The 14,878-nt window shown below is 50.6% G+C and overlaps 1 protein-coding gene across 1 annotated transcript; it reads right to left on the reverse strand.

The window, feature by feature from the left end:
• Nucleotides 1-427: 427 nt before the first annotated feature.
• CALHM3 (calcium homeostasis modulator 3) lies at nucleotides 428-6,170 on the reverse strand. The gene is made up of 3 exons (XM_052661185.1): nucleotides 5,884-6,170; nucleotides 3,352-3,607; nucleotides 428-919 (listed from the first exon to the last, which is right to left on the reverse strand). The coding sequence occupies exons 1-3, from the start codon at nucleotides 6,168-6,170 to the stop codon at nucleotides 428-430; spliced, it is 1,035 nt and encodes a 344-aa protein (XP_052517145.1).
• Nucleotides 6,171-14,878: the final 8,708 nt, after the last annotated feature.

Consider the following 14,878-nt stretch of genomic DNA (forward strand, 5'->3'; position numbering starts at 1 on the left):
ACATAGTAAGCATCATACAAGCAGGTGCTGTTGTCATTATTATTATTTTAGATTTAGAATATGGACATCTAGGACCCAGCACCCAGGACAGATCTGTTTAGACTCTTACTCTACTTGGAGTTTGGTCCACTGACCAGAAGCATGAGAGGCTCCTTAGCAATGCAGTCTCGGCCCTGGTCCTAGATGGACTGAATCAGAATCTGCATTTGACAAGAGTTCACGTGAACAGGTGAGCACAATGAGGTTCGTGAACCACCGCTTTAGAGCACACAAGAGGCCACGCCCAGAAACTAGGCCAGGCGCTGGGCTGTTTTGGGGAAGGAGGCTGACAAGGGTTAAGCTGCCCTGCCATGGGGTCCCCACTGCCTGGAAAGCCCCCACCTCCTTGTCAGTGTGGGCATTTTACGTGAGGACGCGGTCTGGGTCCTTACACGTCGGTGTGTGGGGATGCGCTGGTGCCCGGGACCACTGTGGGGGCGCGATGGCTGAGGCCGCACCCCCAGAGCCCAGAGGATGCTGTGAGGTCAAGTGGTGGCTTGCTGGAGTACCAGGCGCTTAGGAGGCGGTCCACCTGCCCCTGACTGGAGACTGCGCGCAAGTGGGCCTTCCCGCTTCCGCCGTCCAGGCCGTCTGGGGGCTCGGGCCTCTCAGGAGTCTCCGGCTCCCTACCCGCAGAGTCCCGGCGCAGCCCCCGCGCCCGCATCTCGCTCTGCATGCTGGCGAAGAAGTGCAGCACGCAGCGGTGCGCAAAGTCCCGCGCGTGCTCACAGCACGTCTCGTCGAAGAGCTTCTGCTCCAGGTCCACGTAGTTGCTCCAGTATCGGCGCTGCAGGAAGATTGTCTGGTCGAAGCAGGGCCTCAAGCAGCGGGCCAGGAAGACCAGGACGATCAGCAGCAAGGTGAGACTCCAGCCAATGGCCTAGAGGGCGGGGAGCGCTAAGGTAAGCATTCAGGCACACAGATATTGTACAGCGTGGCAAGGGTGTTCCCTTTACTTATCCCTTCCATCTATTTTCAAATCTATCCGCCTTCCAATTCAGTCATCCGTTCTACCAACTACCTCCATCCATCCTCTCTCCCATTCATTCATTTCTCCTTCCATCCGTTTTCTATCCATCTCTCACCCATCCGGTCATCCATCCTCTTATCTGACTATATATCTATTGTCTTCCTATCAAGCTACCCTTTCAACCATGCTCCTATCTGTCCCTATCCCCCTATCCAACCATCTATCCTCCCATCCATTCATGTTTCCATACTCTCATCTTTGCTTCCATTTATCTCTATCCAATCATCAATCCACTTGTTATTTATTCCCCCCTGCCTTCCTCCCGAACAAACACACCCTACTCCTTTAGTTTCCTCCCATGTATTTATTTATCTTCCCACAGTTTCCACCCGTGGAAGCATAAAGCTGCTTTCCTTTGTCCTGACATTTCTCTACAAAGGTATTGTTCATAGCTGAAGATGCTATATAAGCCACAGTTCTAAGCCACTGCTTAGAGTGACTCTGCTTTAGATTCCCCCTGCCTGATGTGCACTGCACACAATAATAAACCATTTATTTTCCTCCTGGTAATCTCTTTTTGTTACAGTCTCAGCTGAAAACCTACATTGGGTGGAGGTAGTTTTGCCTTCCTTGCACTCCCATCCATTCATCTGTGCATCCACCCATCATCCTTCCATCTTTTTATCTGGTTCTTCATCCATGCTTATATATGTGCATCCATCCCATCTATGCATCCATCCATCCTTTATTCTTGGGGAGACAGAGGACTCAGTCTTTGCTCTCATAGAGCGAACACTTTAGTGGAAGTTACAATGACATAGGTGGTGACTGGCTAAGTGCCATGTTGAGGGATGTATCTTGGTTCATGGAAATTCAGAGAGGGGACACCTGACCTGAATTTGAGGCCTCAGAGAACAGTAAAGTTGAGGCTGAGACCTAAAGGCTGATGATAGTTTACAAGATGTAAACAGGAAACAGTGTTCCAGGCCAAGAGTAAAGAGAAGCTGGAAGTAATTCTCCCCAACCTGGCCAGCTCCTGGCCCTCCCCTCTGCCCAGCCAAAGGTATTGAGACATCGCCTAGGACTAGAGCAACTTTATAGACCTGGAGCAGAGAAATCATCCTCTAAACCACAAGACTTATTTGAATCCTTAACATTTGTAGATGTGATTGACAAAGCTCTCTGCCTGGCCTCTCACAAGGCCCTCCCCTTGCCCCACTCTAAGTTTAAAATGCTTGTGTGAGTATTTTACTTGGAGGAGCATTTAATGTGACTGATTATTTACAGCTGAGTCAGGACTCAAACCCTGGTCTGAGGATTCTACAGTCTTTCCGGTGATAGTGAACTAGTCTACAGTGTTTACGTCCACAGGGACATCAAGGTGAGTAGATCGAACCTCCACTTCTTTTGAAGGAGAACCCAAGGCCCAGAGGGAAATGGACTCACGGCCGAGGTCACAGTCTGAAGCAGAATCAAGTGTGTCCCAAGCACTTCTCTTTGCCACTCCATGGGCCTGCATTTGTCATGAGCCTGTCCCGACACCCCAAAGAGCTAGGGTGTATCTCCAGTGATGCTCTGCACGTGGTGGGAGCGTGTAAACACTTTTGGGGAGACACAGCCCAAGTAGGGCTCTGGCAGTGGTGAGGGTGGGATCTGGAGCTTGGGCTGGGGTTTGTTCCCAGGATAATGGATTCTGTGCTCCGTGGGGAGCCAAGCATCTGGGGAGGACCTGCATAGTAGGGGAGGGTTTGGAGGAATGGCATTTTAGATTCCTGCCCAGCCTCTTACAAACTGTGTGCCTTTGGCCTTGTGAACTAAACTCTCAGAGCCTCAGTTTCCTCATCTGCAAAGTGGGACAGTCGTGATTACATCTATCTCATAGGGCAGTTTTGAGAATTAAATGAAGTAATGCATGTGAAATGCTTAACACAGTGCCTGACACATAAGTGCCTCATAAGCGGTAATTAGTGTTATTTCTGAGGGGTGGGCAGAATACGTGTATGGGGTGGGGGCAGGGTAGTGCAGTATATCTGCAGCGTTTTCCTGCCTTCCAACCTGGAGATGAGCCTAGCTGACTCCAGAAGGGTATGGACACCTGGTCTCCGCCCTCAGGTGAGTCAGTGTTGATGGCAAAGTGCCCACTTCCTAAGGCCTGACACTGTCCTGTGTGTGGGTCATGTTTCTGATCACCCCCGCAAGGGACCACACGCTCTGCAGTTGTGTCTCTAGCATTGGGAGGGGGGCCCTTAGGAAACCATGTATACCTCCTCACCTCGTGCCCCTCCGAACCAGTGCAGGACACTTCCCAGGGCAGGGAGAAGACACCCCCCGCCCCAAATTACCTGTGACAGGCACCGCAGGTAACGAGACACCGCCTTCCGAGCGGGGCTGTTCCTGACCAGCTCGTCCTCCTTGCAGGGCACCTTGGCCAAAAAGAGCTGCACCTGACTGGGGGTCATGTTGGCAAAGTCTAGAAACTTCTCAGGGTCCACGGTGCTGCTGAAGGCGCACACGAAGCACTTCCCATCGAGGAGGGCCAGTAGGATCCAGATGAGGGGGGCGGCCAGCGCTCTCTGCAGTACAGAGGAGCACATGTACCTGGGAACAGAGGAAGGGAGCGGGAACACAGGGCAGCCGGAATTCAGCTGCAGCAGGAAGGCTACAGGGGGGATGTGAGGATGAACTTCCCAGGATGGTGCGTGGTTACCCCAAAGGGAGGGTTGCAGCTCCCCCTGCAGAGGCCCGAGCAGCAGAGGGTGGGGGAGAAGCAGAGCTGGGGTCCTGGGAGCCCTGGGACTGGAACACTGGGGAGCTGGTATTCGTCCTGCCCGAGCCTTTGTAGCAGACTCTGCTAGTGCTCTGCTCAGGCCAGAAGCATCTAGAGCTTTGGCGGGTAGTTTCTATTCACGTGGAGGGCCTGAAGACCTCTGACCTTAACCCCCTGGATGGCTCTGTCTGGGGCTTCAGAGGAGTCCCTGCTCCCAGTGCGGGGTGGCCTTGAAGGTTCATGTACCCAAATCGACCTCAATCCCAGAGGGCAGGGCCTGGTAGTTTAATGCCCCAGCATCCGGGACCCTCAGTGGGACGATTTTGAGGTGGGTTCTACCCACTCCCTTAGGTTCCTCGAAGGACTGATCCCCAGTTGTCTCCTTATTATCACTTCTTCCCAGAACCTGCTTTTGGGGGACCCTAAGCTAAGAGGGTCCTGTGGAATAACCTGCCCAGAGACGGCACTTTCACACCTCCCTGCAGTGTCCAGGGAGCCTCTGATTGTCCCTAGGTGCCTCTTTTGACCTACTATGTCTAGTGGCCTGAATAGGGTGTTGGTCACAGGACAGGAGCCCAGTGGAGCTGGAACCTCGAGACCCCATAGGAAAAGCCTCCCTGCGTGGCTGAATCACAGGGAGCCGGGAGCCCCTGGGAACATCAAAGAGAGGCCACTTGTGCACAGAACGCAGGTGTTTTTAACTTGCGCGTGTGCTCAGTAGCTCAGTTGTGTCTGACTTTTTGTGACCCCGTGGACTGTACCCCACCAGGCTCCTCTGTCCATGGGATTCTCCAGGCAAGAATCCCGGAGTGGGTTGCCATGCCCTCCTCCAGGGGATCTTCCCCACCCAGGAATCGAACCTGGGTCTCTTATGTCTCCTGTATTGGCAGGTGGGTTGTATACAAAACATAGGATGGTGTGCGCCGGCTGTGTGTATGTGTGTGTGTGTACATGGCCTACCTGGTGGAGAATTATAAATATGTTGTAGGCAGGGGTGGCTCCAGCATTTTCTATGGGGGCAAGGTGGTTAGAAGGTGGAACCAAAGACTTGTTATGAAGTTACATAACATGCCCTTGAGAACACCCCAGTTGTCTATATCAATAGGGGAGAGGAGAAGATCACAAGTCAACTAAAACCCACCAAGGCCCTCCTACCACTGCCTGTGGATCCAGAGCACTTAGGTATTTTGTCTAAAACACTCAGGGCAGCGGTTCTGGGTTTGATTTGAATCTGAGCCTCTTCCTTGCTGTGGGAGCTCAGCCAAGTGACTTAAACTCTCTGTGCCTCAGGTCTCCCATCCTTAAAAATGGATCCAAGACAGGAAGAGACCCAGGGCCGAGGTAAGAATTCAGAGGCTGTGCACACACAGTACTTGGCACAAAGCTTGGCTCACTGTTGGCCAGGGAGTATTATAAATTGCTAAAGTCTGTCAGCTTTTCTTCTCTCTCTCTCTCTTTCTCGGCTGTGTCACATGACTTGCAGGATCTGAGTTCCCTGAGCAGGAATTGAACCCAGGCCACAGCAGTGAAAGGGTGAAAGTGCCAAGCCCTAACCACTGGACTGCCAGGGAATTCCCCTCAGCTTTTCTTGATACAGGGCACTGACCAGGGTCTAAGGACACAGTGATAGCAGATGAGGTCTTTGCCCTCTGGGAGCTTGCAGGAGATGGGATGCAGCCTTCAAGCCAACCATGCCTCTCATATGTGCAATACGGTATGCACATCATGGGATGGTCCTTCATGCATGTGGGGAGTTATAATCCATGGCCAGTAGGACAGACGTGCCTTGGATAATTCTTAGGAGTCCTGTCATTCACGCATCTTTATCATTGGGCATGGAAAGGTGACAGACAACGGGATCAGAAATATCTTGTTTCCAGAGTGGAGACTGGCAAATCTGTCTCTGTGAACTGATGGTGCCTTGGTATCATTTTCTGGGGGAGAGCAGGGGGCACATATGAAAGTAGGGTGCCTGTGGGGGTTCTTGGGGGAGCCCTGACCATACCCACTGGGGCCACTGGGGTTTGGGGAGCCCCTGGCAGTGCTTATGCAGTTGGGGGAACCCCTGACAACGCCCACGGGGAGCTGGAGGGGGGTGGGACTGCACCTGATGATGCCCGGGTCCTTCCTCCGGTGCCCGGCAGGCCGGCGCCACTCCTCCACCATCACCACGGACTGCCGGTTGGCCAGGAGGCCGCAGAGGAACAAGGCGATCGGGGGTGTGAACAGCAGGCCCAGTCCATAGAGGGTGTTGTAGCACGCCAGGCAGGGGCAGTTGAAGTCGAACGAGGAGTACAACTTGACGGTAACCATGGCCAGCAGCAGGCAGATGCCGTTCATCACAGACTCAGAGCTGGACTGGAAGTGCTGGAAGAGGGTGCGGAATTTATCCATGGCCGCGGCCTGGGTGGGGGGCAGCGGTGGGTCGGGGGCAGGGAGGCTTCAGCTGCCTTCCTGGTCAATGCCAGCCACACTGGGGGCAAGCCAGGGGCTGCAAGAGGTTCTTCCTTCTCTTCCAAGGGCCTGAGGGGGCAGGAGGAGACGGCGTCCGGCCAAGGGTGTGAGGCAGAGGCAGGCTTTCTCTACAGGCTCCCCTGCCCGGCCCAATGGTCCCCCACTGCTCCCCTCCTCTCTGGGAGATGAGTCACTGCTGTATAACCAGCCAGCCCACAGCACCTCTAGGCAAATGGGCCCCACCCTGTCCCCCCATCCCTCCCCAGCCGATTCCTTCCTTTCTTCAGGGTTTGGATACTGATGCTGGACAGCTGGTGGGGCTGCCCATGGGGGACAGGCATATTCTGGGTGTGGTGAAAGCCGTGGCACTGATGGAGCCAGTTTCATTTTCTGGCTTTTGGTAAAGAACATGACTTAGCTCCGCTGAGCCCAGGGAGTTTTCACATCGGTTTTTGTGCTGGGAGGAGCCAGGAGGGGCGCCTTACTCTGCCTGAAGCCATCCTGCAAGAGAAATCTCCTGAAGAACATTTAAACTGTTTCAGTGTTTGCCCGGGTTGGGGAAGGGGAGGCCTTCTAGATGGAGGGTACTGCCTGGTCAAGGGCATGGAGGTGAGAAGCAGCCAGTTTGGGGCTGCTTGACTGTAGTGTCAGATGAGGGGTGTTGGGAGACGAGGTCGGGGCTCAGTGAGTGCCTGCGACCCTTTCCCCCACTTTATTCTGCTGCCCTTCATGTCTGGCCACTGGCTAGCCCAGGTCTCCCTAAAGCACAGGTCCCACTACATCACTCCTCTGCTCAAGTGTGGCCGGGCCCTCTCAGCCTCCTTGTTGTGACATTCAAGGCCCTCCTGACAGAACCCAGAAGTGTCTTCTCACCTCCACACGTTTGCAGATGCCTCTTCCCCTAGAGAACCCATGCCGCTTCCTCCCACCTACTCTGCAAGAGGCAGCTCAGATGAGGCCTTTCAGCAAGCTGCCTCTGGCAACCTCAGCTCTCGGGAGCCTCTCCTCCCATTTGGCCCTTGGAAAGGCCGCTCCTGCCTGCTACTCCTGCCTCCCAGGTGTAGGGTGGGTCTCCCAGCTAGGATAGGACCTGCACTCACACCTGCCTGTCCTTGCAGCCTCCAGCAGGGTGCCAAGCACACCGCAAGGGCGGCAGAGGTTTGTTCTCTGTGATGTTGACACTCATTCCCCCTGCTTCCATCTCTAGCTTTGTCCTCTCCGCCCAGGCCTTGACCTGCACCTGCCCCTCTGTCTGCTCCTAGGAAGCAAAGGGAGCGAAGGTGCAGCTCTTAGCTCTCTCTGCCTCTCTCCCTCTCATTCTGTTGTCCCTCCATCTGACGCTGCCTTTCTCTGTGTTGTGACTCTCAGTGTCCCTCAGCGTGTGTGTCTGAGTCTTTCCGAGTGTCTTTCTGTCTCTGCCCCCCTCTCTGCCCTGCATTCTCTTCCTATCTATCTTTCTGTCCTCCTCACCTGCAGCCCACCCCACAACACCCTGTCTTCCTGGCCCCTAGTCCTGACCCTTACTGGCCCCTAGTCCTGATCCAGGCAGCCTGACTTATGGAGGGGAGTGGAGGCAGCCGCAGGAACTGCTCCTGGTCACAGATCCATGGGCGTGGCCTGAGCCTGGGCTGGGTGTGGGTGAAGCCCAGGCTCTTCCTCAGTCTTTTCCCCTCTGGCTGCCCCTGAGCCAAGGAAAACCTCAGCGGCTGGGGTGCCCTTGACTCCACTGACGCCTGCTCCATCCAGCCTGGACCAGTGGGCATCTGGGACCCCAGTGATGTCATCAGCACTTTCCTCACACAGTCACTCCCATGAGCCCTCCCGTGAGCCCTCTGGAGCACGGGAGGCAAGTATCTTTCTGAGTCCTTCTGGGCCCAGGGGCGCAGAAACACCCTCCAGTCTCCACAGAGCCTGTTGGCACTGTGGCAGCTGCACCGACATCCCTTCTTCCTGTAATCTCAAACAACTTTTAGAAAATGGAATTATTTCCATCTTTTTTTTTTTTTCTGATTAAACACACCATTATGAAAAAGTTAAAAATAGAGAATATGAAAGCGTCCCCAAGACTGCCCTCCCCCGTCCCCGGGGCCCTGGAGCCTCCCTGTCACAGTATCAGTCTGTGTTGCCCCACACGGGCATGCTGGTTGGCCTACCCGGCCTTTCTCTGGAGACTCCAAGGGCCACTGAGTGAAGCTCTTGGCGTGCTACTTGCCCGCCGTCTCTCCTGGGAGCCCCAGGGCTGCTGGGAGAGGGGACTTCCATCTGAGGCGGGTCTCTCCCTTCTCTTAACCCTCATGATACAGGAGGACTCACTGTACCCTGGTTTCAGTTCCTCTGAAAAATGAGAGCTGGGAAAGTTTGAGTTTGAGGGACCCCTGGGACCTGCCAAATGAATGCTGTGTAGATCGCTTAGCCTGTAGTTTAAGTCAGACTGTCTGCAATATGTCCTGCAAACTTGCTAAGGTATCTGTGCAGTCTCTGCCTCTAATGAGGTAGTAACAGACAGAGGCCTGGGTCCCATTCTTTGTTTGCAGTTTATCCAGAGATGTGCTGTCAGGACCTGTGTGAGGGAAGGGTGTGGAGCGGGGAGGGAGGGGGCTGGAGTGAGACTCTGCAGGGAGGGGAAGGGAGAGGAGAGGGAGGAGAGGGAGGGGAGGGAGAGGGGAAGAGGGAAGAGGAGAGGCGGGGGAGGGGAGACGGGAGATTTGAGGGGAGGGGAGAGAGAAGGGGGGAGAGGGGAGGGGAGGCGAAGGGAGAGCGCACGTTCTGGAGAAAACTTTCTAGCCTGTCACTAGCAGAGAACCGCCACCACCACCAGATTCCTGGGGCAGGGGAGGGTGCAGGGCCCCGGAGAGGCTGGGTGTCCTGTCCGAAGTCACACAGCCTGGTGGGGACAGGGCCAGGAAGGAAGCTGGGCTCCTCCTCTGTGCCTCCCAGCCCTAGTCAGCCTCGGGGCTGCTGCCAGGAGAGGGGATTGTCTGGCTAAGGCTGTGCTTCTCAACCCTGAACCACCAGAGAACAGAGGGGAGAGAGGTGGGCTGAGAGGATCTACTCTGAGGGAGGGGAGAGTGGTCAAAGGGCCGCCAGCCGCCTGTAGCCTTGGGAGTCTCCAGAGAAGAATGGACAATGGGGGCTTCCCTGGTGACCCAGTGGTTAAGAATCTGTGCTTCCAACAGAGGGGACTGGGAGTTGGATCCCTGGTTGGGGAACTAAATGCCAGGTGCCACAGCGAAGACCTGTGCAGCCAGATAAATAATTTTGAAAAAGAGAAAGAGTGGACAACGCCTCTGGGAGAACACTGCAGAAAACTGGGACAAGATCTCTCCCAGGCCAGCGTGTTCACAGCTCCAACCTCCAGGAGGTGAGACAGCCCTCCCAGGTCAGCCTGGGCCTGGGCCTCACAGGAAAGGAGAACCAGCTGGTGTGACTGCACCGGCTCCTGCTGGGTATTTACTGGAAAACACTCAAACAAAGGAAAAGGCAAAAAGGAAGCCCAGCACAACTTAAAGGGATGTTACCTCTCAGGGTGAGCAGGTGGCTTTACATTTAAAAAAAATTCTGTATTTTCTAAATTGTCTATTTTGTAATAATGATTTTAAAAAATTCCCAATAAAAATCAGAAATGTTTTTTACTGGAAAAACTCAAAGGGATTAAGGGACAAGGTAAAAGGGAGGAAGATCACCTTTTGTTGCCTGGAGTTCAGGCCTGCTGAACAAAGAAAGGCAGAAATAGAGGGAAAATAGAAGAAAGATTTGTTATTCCTGTGTGTGGAAAGCAAATTAACTTGTAGACGTGCTGCAGAATAATGCCTCAGATCTGATTCTTCTAAACTCTCTACCCCACCTTGGGGTACCCCAATCTTTTTTTTTTTTTTAAGATTTATTTGATGTCAACCATTTTTAAAGTCTTTATTGAATTTGTTACAATACTACTTCTGTCTTATGCTTTGGTTTTCTGGCCTTGAGCCACATGGGATCTCAGTTCCCCAACCAGGGATGGAACCAGCAACCTGTGCATTTGGAAGGCAAAGTCTTAACCATGGGACCACCAGGGAAGTCCCCAGATCTTTTAAGTCTGGAAAATTTTTTAAAGTCAGATTTTCATCTTAATGTTGACTTAAATCTATTTAGCAGTTTTAAATATGTGTTAATTTGCAATTGGAAGATCTTTATAGAACAAGTCTTCAGTTTCTTTTTTTTTTTCTCAACTTGGGGTCTTGCAGATATGTTATTGGGGGCCTCCAGATTTTTATTTCCTTTCAAAAGGAAAAAGGAATCTGGGAGTTATTTGAGAAACACTGGTGTGACTGTGCTTGGAATTCCTGTGATGGAGAGGGCTCTTTAGGACAGGGTGCCCCCTGCTAGGGGAGTTGGTGTGTCTGATGTGTGACGTGTGTGTATGTGGGACGGTGGTATTTGTGGGGGTATGTATAGTGTGTGTATAAGTGTGTGTCCTCAGAAACACAAGTGTGGCTGTGTTTCTTCTTTCTGGATAGAGAGCACACTCTCCCCTGAGGTTTCCTTCAGAAGGAAGACACGGGGTGCGTGGCCCACTTTCCTGTCAGGACTGGGAGGCTACTGTTCCCTCGTGTCTGTCAGAGCTGTGGTGCCTTCTCCACCCTTGAGAGACCTGACCCTCTTCTACCAAATGACAGAGGTCTTCTGTGGGATCTGGTGACAGGCCTTTCTGGTCTGTCGCTGGCAGAGAGAGACAGAGCAACGTGGCACTTCTGTGGGCTCCACTCTGGTGACTTTGGAGAGTTACACAGCCCTGAGGGGCTGAAAAGAGAATGGAAGAAAAAAGGGGGGGGGACTGAAAAATGGCACCGGAACAACTGGCTAACCATTTGGAAAATGCAGGTGAATTTCTTCACAGTCTGAGGCGAGGGAAGGCCTTTGTGAACAGAACGCAGAATTCAGTAGCTGTGAAGGAGAAGATGGATGAAGTGGGCCCCACAACTGTGAGCAAAAATGCCAATCAGCAAAGGAAAAATAACAAAAAGCTGAAAAAATGCATTTTTTCACAAGCTGCACACAAGGCCCATTTCCTTCACATAAGTTGCACAAAGGCCTATGTCCTTAATTTGTAAATGCAGAGGAATCATATACATCAATAAAAAAAGATGAACAAACTTATGAAACAGTGGGCTAAAGATGTGAACAGGCTATTCACAGAAAAGCAAAGACAAGTGGCCCCAAATCCTGTGAAGAGTCTAGCACTTACTCATAATTAAATATGAATCTGAACATCTAGGTGCCTTTTCAAACTTACCAAGTTGTTAGAAACTAAAAGATTGGTAATACCCAATGTCAGTTCTGACGATGGGAATATGGCAGCCTTAGGGTCACCGCTGTGCACTTGGTGAGGCCTTCTACGGGACCTGAGCTTACTTAAACACGGCCACAGGCCAACCCTGTTGTGACACTGTGGCCTATTGGTACCTTGTGAAAACTTTCTGCGCACATTGGATCACCAGTGAGAAGCTGTGCAGAGCCCAGGATGATCTTCATTTCCAAGCTGCCACCTATCTCTGCCTTCTAGGCAGCATCCAAGAACATGTGGCCCTTCATCGAGAATTTCATGGCAAGGGATCTTAGCCGGATGAGGTGTCTAACCAGTGCCCCGCTGAGTGGAAGTACAGACTCTTAACCACTGGATCACCATGGAATTACCCCAGAATTTGATTTTTTAATCTGTATCTAAATGAACAGGAATGATATTTATAAAATTTGGTATTAGGTAGGGCCACCCAGGATGGATGGGTCATGGTGGAGAGTTCTGACAAAATGTGGTCCACTGGAGAAGAGAATGACCAACTATTTCAGTATTCTTGCCTTGAGAACCCCATGAACAGTATGAAAAGGCAAAATGATAGCATATTGAAAGATGAACTCCCAAGGTCAGCAGGTGCCCAATATGCCACTGGAGAAGAATGGAGAAATAACCCTAGAAAGAATGGAGAGATGGAGCCAAAGTGAAAACAATGCCCAGTTGTGGATGTGACTGGTGATGGAAGTGAAGTTCGATGCCATAAAGAACAATATTGCATAGGAACCTGGAATGTTAGGTCCATGAATCAAGATAAATTGGAAGTAGTCAAACAGGAGATGGCAAGAGTGAACATTGACATTCTAGGAATCAATGAACTAAAATGGACTGGAATGGGCAAATTTAATTCAGATGACCATTATATCTACTACTGTGGGCAGGAATTCCTTAGAAGAAGTGGAGTAGCCCTCATAGTCAACCAAAGAGTCCAAAATGCAGTGCTTGGGTACAGTCTCAAGAATGACAGAATGATCTCTGTTCATTTCCAAGGCAAGCCATTCAGTATCACAGTAATCCAAGTCTATGCCCCAACCACTAATGCCAAAGAAGCGGAATGGTTCTATGATGACCTACAAGACCTTCTAGAACTAACACTAAAGAAAGATGTCCTTTTCACCATAGGGGACTGGAATGCAAAAGTAGGATGTCAAGAGATACCTGGAGTCATAGACAAGTTTGGCCTTGGAGTACAAAATGAAGCAGGGCAAAGGCTAACAGAGTTTTGCCAAGAGAACACACTGGTCATAGCAAACACCCTCTTCCAACAACACAAGAGACAGCTCAACACATGGACATCACCAGATGGTCAATACCAAAATCAGATTGGTTGATTATATTCTTTGCAGCCAAAGATGAAGAAGCTCTATACAGTCAGCAAAAATAAGACCAGGAGCAGACTGTGGCTCAGATCATAAACTCCTTATTGCCAAATTCAGACTTAAATTGAAGAAAGCAGGGAAAACCACTAGACCATTCAGGTATGACCTAAATCAAATCTCTTAACGATTATACAGTGGAAGTGACAAATAGATTCAAGGGATTAGATCTGACAGAGTGCCTGAAGTACTATGGACAGAGGTTTGTGACATTGTACAGGAGGCATGATCAAGACCATCCCCAAGAAAATGGAATGCAAAAAGGCAAAATGGTTGTCTGAGGAGGCCTAACAAATAACTGAGAAAAGAAGAGAAGCTACAAAGGAGAAAAGGAGAAGCTGCAAAGGAGAAAATGAAAGAGATACCCATCTGAATGCAGAGTTCCAAAGAATAGCAAAGAGAGATAAGAAAGCATTCCTAAATGTGCAATGCAAAGAAATAGAGGAAAACAATAGAATGGGAAAGACCAGTGATCTCTTCAAGAAGATTAGAGATACCAAGGGAACAATTCATGCAAATGTGGGCACAATAAAGGGCAGAAACGGTATGGACCTAACAGAAGCAGAAAATATTGAGGTGGCAAGAATATACAGAACTATGCAAAAACGATCTTAATGACCCAGATAACCACGATGGTGTGATCACTCACCTAGTGCCAGACATCCTGGAATGCGCAGTCAAGCGGGCCTTAGGAAGTATTACTATGAACAAAGCTAGTGGAGGTGATGGAATTCCAGTTGAGCTATTTCAAACCCTAAAAGATGATGCTGTTAAAGTGCTGAACTCAGTATACCAGCAAATTTGGAAAACTCAGCAATGGCCACAGGACTGGAAAAGGTCAATTTTCATTCCAATCCCAAAGAAAGGCAATGCCAAAGAATGCTCAAACTACTGCACAGTTGCACTCATCTCACACACTAGCAAAGTGATGCTCAAAATTCTCCAAGCCAGGCTACAATAGTATGTGAACCTCGAACTTCCAGATGTTCAAGCTGGATTTAGAAAAGGCAGAGGAACCAGAGATCAAATTGCCAACATCCACTGGATCATAGAAAAAGCAAGAGAGTTCCAGAAAAACATCTACTTCTGTTTTATTGACTGTACCAAAGCTTTTGACTGTGTGGATCACAGCAAACTGGAAAAATTCCTCAAGAGACGGGAATACCAGACCACCTTGCCTGCCTCCTGAGAAATCTGCGTGCAGGTCAAGAAGCTACAGTTAGAACCGGATAAGATCTTAACTGGAACAACGGACTGGTTCCAAATTGGGAAAGGAGTATGTCAAGGCTGTATATTGTCACCCTGCTTATTTAACTTATATGCAGAGTACATCATGTGAAATGCTGGGATGGATGAAGCACAAGCTGGAATCAAGATTGCCGGGAGAAATATCAATAACCTCAGATATGCAGATGACACCACCCTTAAGGCAGAAAGTGAAGAGGAACTAAAAAGGCTCTTGATGAAAGTGAAAGAGGAGAGTGAAAAGCTGAGTGCTGAAGAATTGATGCTTTTGAACTGTCATATTGGAAAAGACTTCTGAGAGTCCCCTGGACAGAAAGGAGATCAAACCAGTCAATACTAAAGGAAATCAGTACTGAATATTCATTGAAAGGACTGATGCTAAAGCTGAAACTCCAATACTTTGGCCATCTGATGGGATGGGAAGAACTGACTCGTTTGAAAAGACCCTGATGCTGGGAAAGATTGAAGGCAGGAGGATAAGGGGATGACAGAGAATGAGATAGTTGGATGGCATCACTGATTCAATGGACATGAGTTTGAGCAAGCTCCGGGAGTTGGTGATGGACATGGAAGCCTGGCGTGCTGCAGTCCATGAGGTTGCAAAGAGTTGGACACTACTGAGCGACTGAACTGAACTGAATGTCAACGAGGGCTTAGGGAAGCAGTCACTTTCATACACTGATGGCTGGAGTACAGAT

The sequence above is a fragment of the Budorcas taxicolor genome, chromosome 23 (genome assembly GCF_023091745.1).
Source record: "Budorcas taxicolor isolate Tak-1 chromosome 23, Takin1.1, whole genome shotgun sequence".
NCBI lineage: Eukaryota > Metazoa > Chordata > Mammalia > Artiodactyla > Bovidae > Budorcas > Budorcas taxicolor.